We start from the raw sequence: 16,665 nt of genomic DNA on the forward strand, positions 1-16,665 counted from the left end.
CAATATTCAAGTTTTCAAATTACATTACAATGATTCTTTGATCTCTAACTGGCAGAATAAACCATAACCAAAAAGCCAGCAACTTCTGATGCAACATGAAACAAACCGAATCATCAACTTATTCACCATTTTCGGGCACCAAACAACTATTTGTGAATTTATTTACCAGCACTAATCCCCTTCGTAATTAATTATTTAATAATTCTAAGGCAATCATCAACTGATTAAAAAATATAAATGACACAAGGACAAACTTCAACGTCACTCACCTCGCCAATTGATACACACTAACTGAATGGCCTGTGGCAGAACAATATTGGTTTTGCATCCAGATCTCTCATCCCATACATTCCGGCAGTATTCTATAACCAAAAATTTATATAAAATAGATTCAACGAACGAATAACCTCTTTCATAACCAAAATTAGAACATCAGGATCTCCGAAATCATGTTGGTTATACTTACAGTTTTTCCAAGGTCTGGGTGTGCTTCCCACAATTGTCCCACCACACTGCACACTCGATCGGTAATCGCTGACATAAACACTCAGGATTTCATCCACCTAATACAACCGACTTTCAGATCCGTCGGAAGGCCTCTCTCTCAGCCTCTATCAAACAGATTTCAGATTAACCAAATTTAAACGAAGTTTGACATCAACAAAGAAAAATATCACAAACCTGAATGGGAGAAGATGGGCCCCACCTCTTAGGTATCAAACAACAAGGGCAACCCATTTCTATCCATATGATGCATGCAGCTGGAACTACTGGATCTGCCAGGTATTAAGGTTCTTGGCTCTCCGAAGGGGTATGGTTCGCCGGTATGCCACTGTTGGGAGGGGATGGTCCACGCTGCTTCTTGGCTCTCCGGAGCTGCTTGGAGGCGGTTCTTCAACGGGACTCACATGGGGTTAGGGGGCGTTGGTTCCTGGGACTGGGAGTGGCTGTGAGGTGCTGCTTCCGCGCGACTTCGACGGTTTGCGAGGTCCTAGGAGAACTGCGTGGGGTTGGGTATCGCGTTTAGAGAGAGGGGTTCCTAGTTTCTTCTACGATGGCTGCGCTAGGTTACGAATAATGATATTCAGGTAATGAAATGGGGGTGGGACATGGTTTTTATAACTTACCCGATCCAACATAAACAACCAGGCCCATTTAGTCCACAAAAAAACCAACTCCATGCTACCATTCCACTACCGCGCTGACTTAATAGCTGTGGCTCAAAAATTTAACAACACACTACAGCTGCCCCCAAACTAGGAAAACTCCTGTAGCTTTTGCTTGTCACCTTTTCAATAGGTTTTGGGAACACCTTGCACCCTTTTTCTATGATTCTACACCATAATAATCCTAATAAATCTGCACCCTCAACATTTTTAATAATATATCTCAATGGTACTGCACCCTGGATCACCAAAGATCCAAAAAAGTTGACTGAAGCATTGGAAAACCTTCCAATATTATAAATCACATAAGAAACTAACCCATCTTCATCTTCATCAAGTCAATCTCAAATCTCAATCATTTCATAACATAGCAAAGCACGTGCCTGCTCCCTTTCGCTTTCTCAGTTTCTGTGTCTTTCCCCCCAACATCACGTGCCTTCAATTTCATTTCAATTCAATTCTTCATTGCTTTGGGTGCCGCTCACCCTCTGCATTTTCCTTCCAAACTTCTCATACAGTTAAACAGAGAAAAAAAAAAAAACAAAACAAAAAAGAAAGAAAGAAAAAAAAAAAGAGGGAGCATTGGCGGGAACGCATAACGAAATTAAATGATGTGACGCAAACACAAATTGATATAATCAAAATGAATAAACTCTCCCGGCTACTTACCGGTGGCCTGTCCACGCCGCCGTCGCCACCGCCGACACCAATGCGGTCGCCGTCTCCAATGCGGTCGCCGGTGCGGTCTCCGCGGTCGCCGCGACACTACCGCCACGTCCGCTCCAAGGTGAGCCGATTCACGACAGGGCAGCGGCTCCTGTGGCTGTTCCTATCGATCCTGCTCCGCCGCCAGGGCATTTTCCTCTTCGCTCCTCTCGTCTACATTTCTTGCATGCTCCTCTACATGGGAACCGTCGCCTTCGACATTGTTCCGATAATCAGCCACCGCTCCGCCCCTGGCTCCGTCTACCGTAGCCCGGAGCTTTATGCCAAGCTCCGGCCTGATATTGAAAATGATGATTCTTCTACTGATGCGGTTCGTGTTCATCTTTTCTTGATTTTGCTTCCGTTTTTTCTTGTCGCGCAATCTTTTTGCTTCTTGTCTATTTCGCAGAAAATTTATTTTGTCTGGCGCGCGTGATTCGGCTAATGATGCATGCATCATGTTAGGCCGTTTGGTGTCATGGTGTGGGTGATTAAGGTTTTTATTTTCATTTTATGATGAACGTTGAATTTGGAAAATCTTTTGATTTGGACCTCAAGTCTTGGAAAGTTATTTCAAGATGAAGAACTGGGTAATGCGTGATGATAATATTGAGTAGGTGACTTTTTTCTTGTGTGTAGAATTTAGATATGGCTTTAACGTTTTGTTTTGCACATGGTTTTGTATTTGATAGTGAGATATGGATTTCACCTTTTGTGAGTTTCTTTGTTGGGCTTTGGTTTTTCTATTGGTTTTGATAAATTGCTAATGGGAGGGCAGCATTTTAAAGATTGTAGTAGATTTTGTTTTAGTACTTAGACTAACCTGCTGAATCGAGTGGCTAGAATTCTGATGACAGCAAAACGAGTAGTATTCACGAAGTATTGTAAACTGTAAAGGATTGTTGTAACAGATGCTACTCTCAAGTAGGAAATACAAAATGTATTGGTCTAACATTGAGAATGATGAACTGAAAATGTATCAAAATTGCATTCAAAGATAACTACAAGTATACAAAAACACCCTACTGAATCATTGACCCCCCTCAATTCACATCTGTAATGAATAGACACATTGGAATCAATAGCAAGAAGGGAGATAGGTGATTAATATTCCAAACAAGGAAATTGATATGACAATTCACATTTCACACTTTCCTTTGATGCTTTGCTCCCTTGCAAGTTGCAACTGAGTTTAACCACTAATTGGGCCTATTGGACTAATATCATAACAAATATTTCAAGTATTGGAATTAAAACTTATTCCAATAATACCAACATGAAGACTCCTCATCCCCTATAATTCCTCTGGTAGGTTCTTCTCTTAAGAACAGTATAATGCAGACGTGGTTGCAGTACTTAATAATAGTATCGCCATCTTGTTGCGACCTTGATTGCAACAATTGATAATGCGAGAACATGACTTTGTTCTTCTGCTTAGCTGTTTGTAGAAAATGTGCTCTTGTGCATTACCATTGATGCCATTATTGTTATTCTTGTTGCTATCATAAATTTAGTATTTTTCTTATTTTGATAAAAAAGAAGAAACTTTTGAGATGAAGAAAAGAGGTATGTAAAATGAGAGAGGTACAAGAGACCCTCCCTAGTTAGCAGGTAAGAATGCAACGCATAATATCATTGGTTTGGGATTCTTTTGAGGCTTGATAATAAATATTATTGAAGGTATTTTGTCTAGGGAAAATCTATGTTTGTTCTGCACTAATTCAGCCAAAACTATGGGCTTATATAGCTTTTTTCCATTTTTCCCAGCTTCTTTGTGGGTTATTTCCGAGTCATTCATAGTATGTCACTGTCTGCTTAATATTTTACTTTCTTTGTCATTTTTTTCCCTGTTAAGTTTGCTACTTTAGTGAGAAAACACAAATAACTTCCTTTCAGATATCAACAATATGGAAAATCCCGTATGAAGGTGGTGAGTGGAAACCATGCATAAAGAGATCTTCACAAGGTACTTTCATAGATATGCCCATAGAGATTGGCATGCCTTGTTACTTTGTCCATTCTCGTAACAACATGTTTTCTTTATGAGGATACCTTGTCCTCACTGATGTACTCTTCTCTTTCTCTTCAATAAATTTCCTTTACTATAAATGGAACCCAAAGAAAGGAAAGAATATTCAGAAGTATAATATGAAGTGTCAATTCTCCAGTTTTGTTGCTTATGGCATTATCATTTTATTCAATATTTATATAATTTTTTGTTACATTTTTTTAATAGCCCTTCCCGAGTCTAATGGATACATATACGTAGAGGCTAATGGAGGCTTAAATCAACAAAGGACATCAGTTAAGTTTTCTGCACATTCATTCTTTTTGTTTGTTCTGTGTTGAATTTAGCACTGCTCTTGACTTATTTATTTAATGAATCTTGTGTTATATAGATATGCAATGCGGTTGCCGTGGCTGGCTATCTGAATGCCACTTTATTGATCCCCAATTTTCGTTATCATAGCATATGGAAAGATCCTAGGTTAGTTTTCTCATTTTTTTAATTCTAGCTTTTCATAACTAGAAAATTCTACTGTCTTGACTACTACAATAATTATAGTTCCTACATTTTAGTGGTGTCTTTGTGGTTAGGGGATACATATGTTATTGTATATGGCTGATATGTGCTTATGAAGGCTTGAGATATAGGATGGTTTCAGTGAATATAGTCATATACTGTTACAGACAATTTGCAAGTTTATTACCATTTGTAATTTATGACTTTGTAACATTTATCTCAAAAGATTTGTTTCTAACCAAATATCCTAAAAGTAAATCCAAATCAATATTAAACTAATTAGGAGTTACTAATCAATGTTGGGGAAGATAAATATGTTTGTCCTTTTCCAGTCCAAAATGCCCTCTCTCTTAAATAGGCTATGCCCTCAACACCAGGAGTTACCCAGAAATGAAATTAGGAAATTATTGGGCAACAGAAATTAGAGGTAAGGAATCACCCTTGACGTGGGCATTTATTTTGGAAACAAAAGCCGCCTTTTGTATATATGTGCAGAAACTGATCAACAGACTAAAGCAAACCCAACACGGACCAAAAATACCAAAAATTTTTTCCAAAGGAATTGCAGAATCTGCTGGGAAGTGGATTGATGAGTCACAGCTTCAGAATCTGATCTACATGACATGCATGGAGGAGAGACTAGAATGAACTGTATCAGCCATCGAAGCTGCAAGAAGTGACTAGTTTTCAATTATATTAAGCAGTCCGAATAAAGGCTTTTAGAATTTCAAATTGGCTTATCTAATAAAATCTCTCTTTTGTGGTAGAGTGCCTAAGAAACTAAAAGATTGTAAATAAAAAACAGCAATATAACCAAGCTTTATCGTTTAGATTAGGTATTGTTATTTCTACTTGCTAGTAGGTTTTGGCAAGTTATCCTTGTTGTCTTTGGTCATGCTTACTTCCCTGGTTTTCGTATGCTGGTTCGATAAATGTTCATTTTCCCATTATGGTATTAGTTCGGAGTATTATCCCTTATCTTCCATGTAAGGGCTGCTTCATAATCAATTATACTACGATGTTCTTTTTGTAGTTTCTGTAGTGTTCAGTGCCATTTTCCAGGATTAACTGCTTTGCTTCTTATCAATATTACAGTTTTAATGACTTGTGAGCTACTTGGTAGGTTTTCCCATTGTTGATAAATGTATTTCATTTTAGTTAGACTAAGTTTTTCATGTTGTTTCAAATTTCCAGCAAGTTCAAGGACATTTTTGATCAGGACTATTTTATCGACACCTTGAAAAATGATGTATGGGTGGTTGAAGATGTTCCTGAGTATCTAATGGAAAGATTTGGCGACGACATGGCAAATGTTTACAATTTTAGGATCAAGGCATGGTCATCTATTGCATATTACAAAGATGTGGTCCTACCAAAGTTACTTGAAGAGAAGTGAGTATATGATATTCATTTGATGGATCTAACGCTTATTGCCATTTGTCTCCTAAGAGCTAAACATATCAAAGTATTTAATGCATTCCAACTCAGAAAACTTTAATATAAAATCAATGATGTTGCATGAGGTCAAATGTAGGATGGCGAAGAAAAACTAACAATGAGTTCAGTGTTGCAAGAGTGGGAATGTGTTTTTTTTTTTCGATAGTACACCACTCACAAAATTCCCAAAGAGGTGAGGGACACAAACCAAAACCCAACTGAAATCAAAGAACAACAATAGTCTAAAAGCAACTAGAACTAGAAATCAGAGACAACCTATATCAACTAGAAGACAGAAAAGAAAATAAGAACACTGCTGCCAAATCAAATAACTCCCATGTCTAATCAAATCACCCTAATATATACAAGAGCCCAACTGAGTGTGAATGTTGTGTTGATTGAGTAGATACACTAGACAAGATTTTATACCGACAAATCCACTTGAAAGAAGGTTGAGGTGACAATGGAATATTATTGTATGCTCCTTGAGCACATTAGTGCATTCTCCAAGAGAATCCACAACTGCTCATTTCAATTTGTAAATATAATATTAATTAAAATGCTTTGATGAAGCCCCTGTCTTTCTTGCCCCCCCCCCCCCCCCCCACATTTGAATGCAGATAGAATAGGACTAAAGTTTCCTAGGGTCTCGGTGTAATTTTTGTTTTTTCCTGGGCCGTATGGCCCCCTCTCAAAAAAAAATTATACAAAAATTAAGAATGAGTAGTTATGTTTATTCTTGGAGCAATAAATTTGCTTCAAGAGCATGGAAAAATTTTACAGGTAACAACTATATTGTAAAAGATGATAAAATCATTAGGTGATCTATCTCTATGGATTTGTTTCTGTTTATTAGTCAGTTAATACACTTTCATATGCTTGTGTCAAGCTAGGCTGCCTACATTACTTCCTTTGGGTTTGGCCCTTTCTAGGACCCTGCATTGCATAATACAAGAGCTTGTACACTGGGCATTTTTAAATATCCTATTCCTTGCTCTGCAATTTAGATTTTTTTTCATGCATATTGACATTAATGCTATGATGCTTGGTTATATCATTTCATATTTATAGTTTCACAAGAGGAAAACAAGTATATGTTTTGTCTTGTTTTACAGATTTTATTGATTAAATCATGCAGGGTTATAAGGATTTCTCCTTTTGCAAATAGATTGTCTTTTGACGCTCCTCCAGCTGTGCAGCGTCTTAGATGCTTAGCAAATTATGAGGCTTTACGATTCGCAAGTCCTATATTGACCTTGGGTGAATCTTTGGTTGCAAGAATGAGGAAACATAGTGCAATAAATGGCGGAAAGTATGTGTCTGTACATCTGCGTTTTGAAGAGGTTGGCTTTAGTCAGATATAAAAATTGCTTTGAAGTATGAATGTTACACTACAGAGTAATCTTTGAAGCAGCTGTTGTGTATTGCTTTCCAATGTGCAGGATATGGTTGCCTTCTCTTGTTGTACTTTTGATGGCGGAGAACATGAGAAAGAAGAAATGATTGCGGCACGGGAAAGAGGTTGGAGAGGAAAATTCACAAGACCTGGGCGAGTTATACGCCCTGGGGTAATCAGGATCAACGGGAAGTGTCCCCTCACTCCATTAGAGGTATTATTTCCCTAAATGTCCAGTTATCTTAGTGTAGGAGGAGGACCAAGATTTTAGGGAATACATTTATTGTAGTTTTTACTCTTGCTAGGATATCCAAAAGTTTCCTGTAATGTGCTCTTTGCTTGGTCACTTTCATCTTGTTAGTGTTATTATTCAACAAGAATGATAAGAATTTCTCTCATTTCATTTGCTTAAGATATGGCCAATGCCTTCTTGCATGTTGTTAGGTTGGCCTCATGTTGAGAGGAATGGGTTTTGCAAAGAACACATCTATCTATTTGGCTTCTGGTAAAATACATAATGCAAAGAAAACAATGGTCCCATTATTAGAAATGTTTCCTAATTTGCATACAAAGGAGACCTTGGCATCTAAAGAGGAACTAGCTCCATTCAAGGTATGAATTTGCTTGCCACAACCCTACTCATAAACTTTGATTAAGTGCCACCTGTGATTTTGACTTGAGTTACTTCTTCTAGAATTACTCTTCCAGGATGGCTGCCATAGACTATACCGTTTGTCTTCATAGTGAGGTGTTCGTGACAACACAGGGTGGTAACTTCCCCCATTTTCTTTTTGGCCACAGAAGATACTTATATGGAGGACACGCTAAGACAATTAAGCCTGATAAGCGGAAATTAGCATTACTATTCGATGGTCCCAGTATTGGGTAATTGTTACTTCAGTATATCTTTCTTCCTGTCCAATTTTATTTTGAAAATTGAGTAATCTTTTAAAGATAAGATATATTCTGAAGGGGGAATATTTGAAGTTTAATTACTAGTAATACAAAAGGGAGTGGGTTTCTTAACAAGCTCATTTTTAACAAGGAGGATGTTGTTGTTGGCTTGTTGCGCTTGTTCTTTACTGATTTGGAGGGCTTTTCTACCCTTTTGAATAACCAATAATAATCTGTTTGACTGTTTGAGTATACAAAGATGTTCCTAGTTGTTTACCTGGGCTATTATTTTATCAAAAATACTACGTCAACAGATAGTTTTGACAACTATACGCGACAACTACAGAAAGCAAGAGATGTGTGTATTATGGGCCACGTATAAGAAGCTCAAAATGTGCATCTCTTTATTTTATTTTATTAGTTGAAAGTATCTGACCTCCATTGATTTGATTACTTTCACAGATGGAAAACTCTGAAAGAAGAACTGCTGAGCATGAGGTCACACAGTGATGAAAAAGGAATTGAGCTAAAAAAACCAAATGAATCAATATATAGCTTTCCATGCCCGGATTGTATGTGCCGCTTAAACAGAACCAATGATTCAAGAAGTTCAGCAAAGTAGTCCCCTCAGTATTTGACAAAACTTTACTGCATATGGTTTGTGAGCATGCCTCGCCACTTGCTAACTGCCTACTAGTTTTTTGTTAGTTCAATGCTTTTTAAATTTTTTTCCCTTCTGATGAGAGGGCATAACCCCAATTTTCGGAGGTTTACACGATTTTGCTCAAGGCCATAGATCTGAATTATATATCTATGGGGATTGGATCAAGGGAGTCACATCCTTGCTTTTTGTACATGATGCTGATTGAGAATTGAGGACAAAATTGTTTTAGGTGCAGGACTCTACTCCAGAACATTGACTGAACCGTGGCCATGTACATTAGCTGGAGAGAATGATCTGTGTTAAGTCTGGAGCAACAGATTTTTCTGTCTACATCTAACAAAAATTTCAGGGTATTTTGTTTACCCTTCTGTTCAGGTCCTTTTGTTAATTTCATACCTGTATCTCACATGTATTATTCCCTTACATTGGTACTCAATTGTTCTGGTGGTGATGCCAGTTTATGTAATTAGTTTACCTACTTTGCTCCACCTCCTTGGGCGTTGAGACTTTTCCTTTCTATAAGAAAATGTAATTAATTTACCTTTAGTAGATTGTGTTATCTAATTGTTCTTTTGTTTTTATTTTGCACATGTATATAAGCTATGTTTGGATCGGTAGTAGTGGAATGAAATGAAAGAGAACCAGGATGAATTGAAGGAAACAGAGTGAAATGATACAATTATTTGTATGGAGAAATAACTAAGTTTTATAATCCACTATCCTATTTCCTTCCATAATTAGAGACAAGAAAAGTGAGGTATAAAAAATAGTTGAGTTGCATAAAACTTGTTAGATTTTAAATAGCCTGATTAGATTATTTTATTTAACAAAACCATATAGTATCTTATATGTGATGCTAAGTGTCAAATATTTTAACTATATAGAGTTACTTTATTTTAATGGATAAAATATTATTTTAGTTCTCAACGTTTTAAACATTATTTCTGTCCTTAAAATTTTTAAATGGATTCAATATGAAATGAATAATTAACAGAATGATTAAAGTGGATATTAATGTTATTGTTAGGGTTAAATACGATTTGGTCTCTAGATGTTGAAAATTTATTTCGTCACCGGCCATTTTTCTACTACAAAGTAGTCTTAAAAGTTTCAATTTGTTTTGAAATCGTCCTTCGAACAAAAATATCCTTCCCCCTTCTATCCCAAAATCAACCAAATTCAGAGGCGCATAGACAAAAGCAAATGCAGAAACAGAAGCAGGCAGAAGTAGAATGCAGAAGCAAAAAGCAGAAGCAGTGAAACAACAACAACTAGAAGAACAGCACTAACAACAACAATGGATAATGAAATCAAAACAACAACAAAAGCAAAATTAGAAACAGAAGTAAAAACAGAAACAAAAGTAGAAGCAAAAGCAGAAACGGCGAGGAGCATCGACGACCGAGTGAATTGGAGGAGCAGAATCGGCGAGCGGTGCGCGAGTGGCAGCGGCGGCGCTGAACGCAGTCTCCCTCTTCCTTCCGATCTCTCTCTTCTCCCTTTCTCCTCTCTTGCTCTCTGTTTCTCCTTCCGATCTCTTTCTTCTCCCTTGCTCTCTGTCTCCGTGTGTGTGGCAGTTTCCCCTTCCGTTCTCTCCATCACAGGCGGCGACGCAGTGGCGCTACCTTCCCTTCCCCCTTCTTCCCTCTCCTCCCCCCTTTCTCTTTCTCCCTCTCATCTTTCCCTTTTTTTCTTTTTTTTCCTTTTTATTTTATTTTATAATTTTTTTAGTTTGGAGTAATTTGGTGATAAAAATAAAAAATTTGGTAAAAATGACGATTTTAAAATAAACTGAAACCTTCGGGACCATTTTGTAGCGAAAAAAAAAACTAGGGACAAAATAAATTTTCGGCCTCCACGTTAGGGACCAAAACCATCTTGTAACACTTGTCGATCTCCTTGTATAAAAATATTTTCAAATCCTATCGATCAATCATCAACGCTCCAAAATCAAAAGAAAAACATTTACGTTAGTGATCATTGGTTGATCGATTTTATTTAAGTACCGAAGTCAAACATTATTAGTTCTTTAATATATTAATTGGTCGTGTGAAATTTAATTGTGGGGCAACATTGAACATTATTGAATGAGACTAAAATAGGAAATTTTAAACATTTAAAGATTGAAATAGGAGGTTTGAAACGTTAAGTACCAAATTAAGACTTGATTCAAATATTAGGACCAAAATACTATTTTATCCTTATTTTAAGGGTTAACAAAACAACATGGAAATTGAATTGAAACCTTAAATATAAAATGCTTGAAAAGAAGTTCAGCTAGGATGAGATGTAAGATAATTCTGCTAATTGCAATGCATACTTATTTATTTATCCCAATAATATAGTTCAAATAGAAACTAAGAATCAATAATGTTTTACAGCTTCATGTCCGTTGAATCTAACAACTATATTTAGTTATTTACGGCCAGTTTATGGCGGCATAAATCCCTCTCTCCAATGAATTAAACTAAAGAGCGTACTAAAATTGGAGAAGGTAAAAGAATTAGAGGAATCTAATTTTGGTTCAACTACTGCACAACATAACCCTAATTATCCACTAAAGGATATAGTCTTATGACAACGTAGAATCGGCAAATTTTGGTGATACTATTCTAAATCTGCAGGATTTTTGCAGCTTTCAAATAGAGTGGAGAAACACCTACTCAAGGAGCTTGTTGCAGGTGCCGACCCCAACTGCGGCTGCGAGATGCCATGCAGCATGAATGTATGGAGTTTTAGGAAATAAATCGTCAGCTACGAAGAGCATTCCACCCACCAATGACGACATCTTATGCACTGTATGAGCCATTCTCAAATCTGGATCTTTCAGTGCCCTTCTTGCGAATGCTACCTGAATCAATATTTTGTTTTTCCCGTCATGAAGACATGCTTAAATATAAAATTTAACTTACTTTTAAAACAACTAAAATGGTTATTTTGAAAGCCTTATCATCTAATACGACAACAATTATAGCATTAAAAAGGATACGGATCACCTTATAAACAAAATACAATTCCAAAATACAATATGATGCTGAGATTTCGAAAATCAATTTAAGTTATTTTCATTGTTCAATTTAATTATGGCATATAAATCCATCAATCAAAAAATTCAAGTTTATGTTAGTTACCAACTTAGTTACCAACTTTCTGCATGATTTTCTGGTACAACAAAATTATCTATTATAGAAATGAAAACTAAGGAATCAAAACAAAGTTGTTACAAACAGGTTACCTCCATCATCCCAGTGTGAATAACTGAAACCATCATTGGGTGAACTGGAAGAAACACTGCAGAAGCAGCCATTAGTAACTTCGGGTTCTCATTTGTAAGGGCCCTCGACAAACACTGCAGAACAATTTAAAGTTTGCATTAAAAGTTGATCTCAAAAGTGATTGACTCAAGGAAGAACAAAAGCAATATCACATCAGGCAACAAAGAAAAAATGAAAAATTGAAAATACATGTAGAACATATATAGATTGTGTCAATTGCATAAACACAGTGAATACATTGTTGATAAATGCGTCCAAATCATCCCAGAACAAGATACTAAGTAACCGTAAATAATGTATATATGAACACATTACTTACAACGGTTGCTGTGGCTATCATTGTGTAGTCAACCCATCTCAAAAATTTCCTCCACTTCCCTTTTGAAGAGTGGTACATGCTTGAGGCCACTCCAACTCCAATTAATGAATTGGCATACAACTTACAACTAAAATTCTTCCTACATTACAAAATTATTCATAAGACAAGAAAGAAAGAAGGTTTTCTATCCAAAAGAACTTACAGAGACTAGAGTAACAAATTACCTGGGAGCTTGCATTCCAAGAGCAACAAAAGGAACTGAAGTAAGCACATTAGCAACTCTTTCCGCAAGATGCATATCACCTGGAACGGGATAAAGTAATGTGTAAATTATGTGGTCCTTTTACGTCATACTGAACCGCTATAGCCAAGTGATCAAGGGTTCAATCTTATCACCTAACTTGGTCTTTAAATTAAAAAGTTAAATTTCAGCAAGAGATACGTGCCAAACATTGGATTGACCACACTTTAAACCAAACGGAGTCTTGTTTAGTATGCATATTTGGAGAAAAAATCATTTAGGATTCTCCACATAATAATTTAAGGTTCTAGTAAAGTTGGTCCTTAAGAAGATGAAATTGGACTATTCACAGGAAATCAATAGGGTAACATCAAAGGGAAAGAAAATCTCTCAATAATACCATGACTAGGATTACAACAATGGATGGGTCTCAAGCATGCCGGTCTTTGTTGCCATAACCGTCTGGAAAACGTGTAAGTAGTAAGTTTTACAATCAAGACGAAAGTGTAAGGCATTTCTGAGAGAGAGATGCATTTCACTTACTGCATTAACAGCAGCTGATTTGTTTCAGTAGTTGAAGATCCACATGTTGATGCATGTAAGTCCCCGTTTTGATTATCCTCTGTCAAACCAAATGGTGAATGAGGTTCAACATGGACCCCGTGGACACCCTCAAGGGCTTTACTGCGTTTTAGTATACTGTTAGGACTCATGTGCTTTTTGTCACACGAAATGCAGATCAACTTGAGTGCCAGCAATTTGCTGGCACCAGTTTGGATGGAAAGTTCTGAGTGCTAGCCAATTCCCCTGTATTAAAATTATAAATTTATAATATTAGTGTTGATTTATAAAATCCAGAATGCAAATGAAGTGTTTAATACCAAAGATATAAATTAACTCAAGCGACCTACTATATGTACTAAATTTCCATTTCATTGGCCCTACCAAATAGTATGAACAAACCTATCTAAAATCGATGGTACTAGATGAGTAGATGATATATACATCAAATGATTTGCCATGCTAGAATCAAGCTTGACTTCTAAGTTAAAAATATGTCATAACTTATTTTTTGGATATCCTATAATCCATTTTTAAGATTGTCTTTAACATAGACATTTCCATGTCATCCCTTTTTCAGTTTGTCCGAAGTAAGACAACCAAAACAAATCAAATAGTAGACATGTAGCATGGATCACTGCTACATGTGAAGCCATAACTGTTGCCAGTGGCAATATGCACAGAACAAGAACGTAAACACGTGGAATTTGGACAGCCAATTGGTAAATGCACACAGGGAAGGGGGTTGCGCAGAAGAAAATCCACTCTCATAGTCCAGTGTGTTTATTATCAAGGAAATGATTCACTCAATTTATTTTTTGACTTCAAGTCAAGTGTAATCTCTTGCCATCTAATTCTTATCCTGCATGTCTTGTTTGAGTCCCACATAAGGTAGTAAGAGATCACAATTAACATTGTCAAGTGAAAAAATAAATTTAGAGGATCTAGTTCCCGGTTCCCATTCATTCAATATAAACTGCATCTTCTAGCAATCTTACAACCATATATTTAAGATAGTCATCAAATGTTTCTATTTCAACATCATATTCATTCAATTCAACTAAGAATGAATGTTTAGTTAAACTAAGAATATATGTTATCTCACTGCTTAAACTCAACCGTTTCATATATGTTATCTCCTATGCTTGGTCCAACAGCAATTGGCATTGTCAACTAATAATGAATGTTTAGTTAAACTAAGAATACGAAGTGGAAACCCAATTCCTAATAATAACATGCTTACATGGTTGTTAACAAATTCATATAAACATACAATAGAATTGCAAAAGCATAATAACAACAATTTAGGAGCATGTATAATAGAATTGAATGAATCAATTCGAAACTTAGGTGTGTGCTGAGAGAGAGAAAGAGGGAGAACCTGTATAGAGGGAGATATGGAGAAGTAGTTGGTTGAATTCAGTGAATAAAAAGGAAAACTTTATGAATGTTGATGAAAGAAAAACAAAAAAGGGAATGGAATAAAGAAGAGGAAGATGCTCCTTAACAGAAGAATCTTCCTCCTTGAGTCCAAGGATATTCGCCCCCACAGCGAATTTCACCAAATCAACATTAAAATCACTAATTATCGCTCCTTCCGTGTTTTATTTTAAATCATTACCAGTTTCTTCGAAAAGTAGTTAAGTTCTACATACGAAGGATTTACCACTTCCGTTTCACTCACGCACAAGCGTTTTTCTTTTTACTAATTTGACTGCCGAAGACTATCCTTTTAGGAATTGGGATTCGGATTAATAGTAAAATAGAATAAGGGTTTAGGGTTTAGTTTTTTCGGACAGGATGAGAAAAGCATGTCAAATTAGTTATTAAAATTAACTATCATGTATATATTTATCAATTTATGTATAAATATATGTATTATTTAATTTATTTTTAGTTTATATTTTTATATTTTAATATATATTTTATATTATTAACTGATTTTAATATATACTTGTTAATTCTTTTACATTTACTTAATGAAACTTATTTTATATATAGTGATTCAATTCTATTTAGTTTTTTCAATAATTTTATACAAAATAATATTTTTATTAATATAATAATAAATAATTAAACACACTTGGACTGAATAATATTTGTTATTTCACGAGTTTACAACGTTATAAATTAGCAGGAGGACGAGATGACAGCGTCGGCGAGAGGAAAAATGGATCTATGTCCAATTTTTTTAATACCTAAAAAAATAAAGTGTCATTTTTTATTATTAATTTTATAAGTAAAACTAAAATTAAATATAAAAAAATAATAAAAATTAAAAATTATAATTAACATTATCTATTTTTTTTTTACCGAACAAGATCCACTTTCAACAGAAAATTGGGTGGTGTCGGCAAAAGATTGGACGGCGTACGGACAGAAAAAAGTGCAGCAATACCGGGATAAAATTTTCGGACCAGATATCACAAAGGAAAAATGCAATATTATCGTGATGTTACGGTAACAATACCAATTATAATTAATTATTATTTTTAAAATTTTAAAATTAAAAATTAAAAATAATTAATTAATATCTAATTTATAATTTTAATTTTAATTCTTTTAAAGAGACCTACTACACATATAAGTCTTTTTGGCTTACAAGTCTTACAAGTTGGCACAAGCCCAACAAAAAACACGCATTACACTCTCACATTCAAGAACATTACACTCTCACATTCAAGAACGCGCTACTCATCATGCATTATAAACGACTCTTCTTTTTCTTCCTCCATGAAAACGAGTTTCTTGCCAAATCCGCCGCAAGAACCACCTTTGTCGGGAAGACTTTCGATACTTCACCTTGAATACCCCTTAAAACCACGAAGTCTTCACCTCCTTGAATACCCCTTAAAACCACCAGACCGAATACCACTTTGTTAGGCCAACCGTGGAGAGCTCTCGACAATCGGGGAGACTTCGGAGAGAAATCAAGTGAGAGAACATAAGATGAGAAGACACACATCCAACTCAAGACCTTAAGGTGTCAAGTAAATGGGTCTCTCATCTTATAAACTCCTCACTCTTCCTTGCTTTCTTTGATGTGTGACTAACTTCAACACTCCTCACACTTGCAACACTCACACCTTATGCATAATTCAGAACTCTTTCTCTTTCTCCTCCTCATCTTCTGCTGTTTTTTCTTCTTCAAAAACGATTTAAGAGTTTGATGTCAAAAAATAATGGAAATCGAGAATAACGAAGAAAGAAAACAGAGAGAAAAGCACGTAAATAAAGATGGAGAAAGAGAAGGCAATAAACGAAAGAAAAGAAGAAGAAGAAGAAGAGGAAGAGGAAGAAGAACGTGTAACAAAAAGAAGAAGAAGGTGCAGTGAAAACGTGCAGTAACGGTTGAAGAAGGAGAAAGAGAAGGCAAGAAACGAAAGAAAAGAAGAAAAAGAGGAAGAGGAAGAAAAACGTGCAGTAAGAAGAAGAAGAAGAAGGTACAGTGAAAACGTGCAGTAACGGTTGAAAAATGAGAAA

The 16,665-nt window shown here is 35.8% G+C and overlaps 2 protein-coding genes across 2 annotated transcripts; one reads left to right on the forward strand and one right to left on the reverse strand.

Annotated features, from left to right (window-relative positions):
- The first annotated feature begins 1,498 nt into the window (after window positions 1-1,498).
- Window positions 1,499-9,367, forward strand: LOC112716901 (protein ESMERALDA 1). Its single transcript, XM_025768941.3, has 10 exons — window positions 1,499-2,202; window positions 3,768-3,837; window positions 4,108-4,175; window positions 4,271-4,359; window positions 5,590-5,787; window positions 6,971-7,175; window positions 7,275-7,442; window positions 7,673-7,840; window positions 7,923-8,113; window positions 8,585-9,367. The coding sequence occupies exons 1-10, from the start codon at window positions 1,810-1,812 to the stop codon at window positions 8,742-8,744; spliced, it is 1,710 nt and encodes a 569-aa protein (XP_025624726.1). The 5' UTR covers window positions 1,499-1,809; the 3' UTR covers window positions 8,745-9,367.
- A 1,709-nt stretch (window positions 9,368-11,076) lies between these two features.
- LOC112716902 (uncharacterized) lies at window positions 11,077-15,003 on the reverse strand. The gene is made up of 7 exons (XM_025768942.3): window positions 14,564-15,003; window positions 13,165-13,428; window positions 13,022-13,083; window positions 12,605-12,683; window positions 12,381-12,519; window positions 12,022-12,135; window positions 11,077-11,637 (listed from the first exon to the last, which is right to left on the reverse strand). Exons 2-7 carry the CDS (start codon window positions 13,332-13,334, stop codon window positions 11,446-11,448), a joined length of 756 nt encoding a protein of 251 aa, XP_025624727.1. The 5' UTR covers window positions 13,335-13,428; window positions 14,564-15,003; the 3' UTR covers window positions 11,077-11,445.
- Window positions 15,004-16,665: the final 1,662 nt, after the last annotated feature.

This window comes from Arachis hypogaea, chromosome 10 (genome assembly GCF_003086295.3).
Source record: "Arachis hypogaea cultivar Tifrunner chromosome 10, arahy.Tifrunner.gnm2.J5K5, whole genome shotgun sequence".
Classification (NCBI taxonomy): Eukaryota; Viridiplantae; Streptophyta; class Magnoliopsida; order Fabales; family Fabaceae; genus Arachis; species Arachis hypogaea.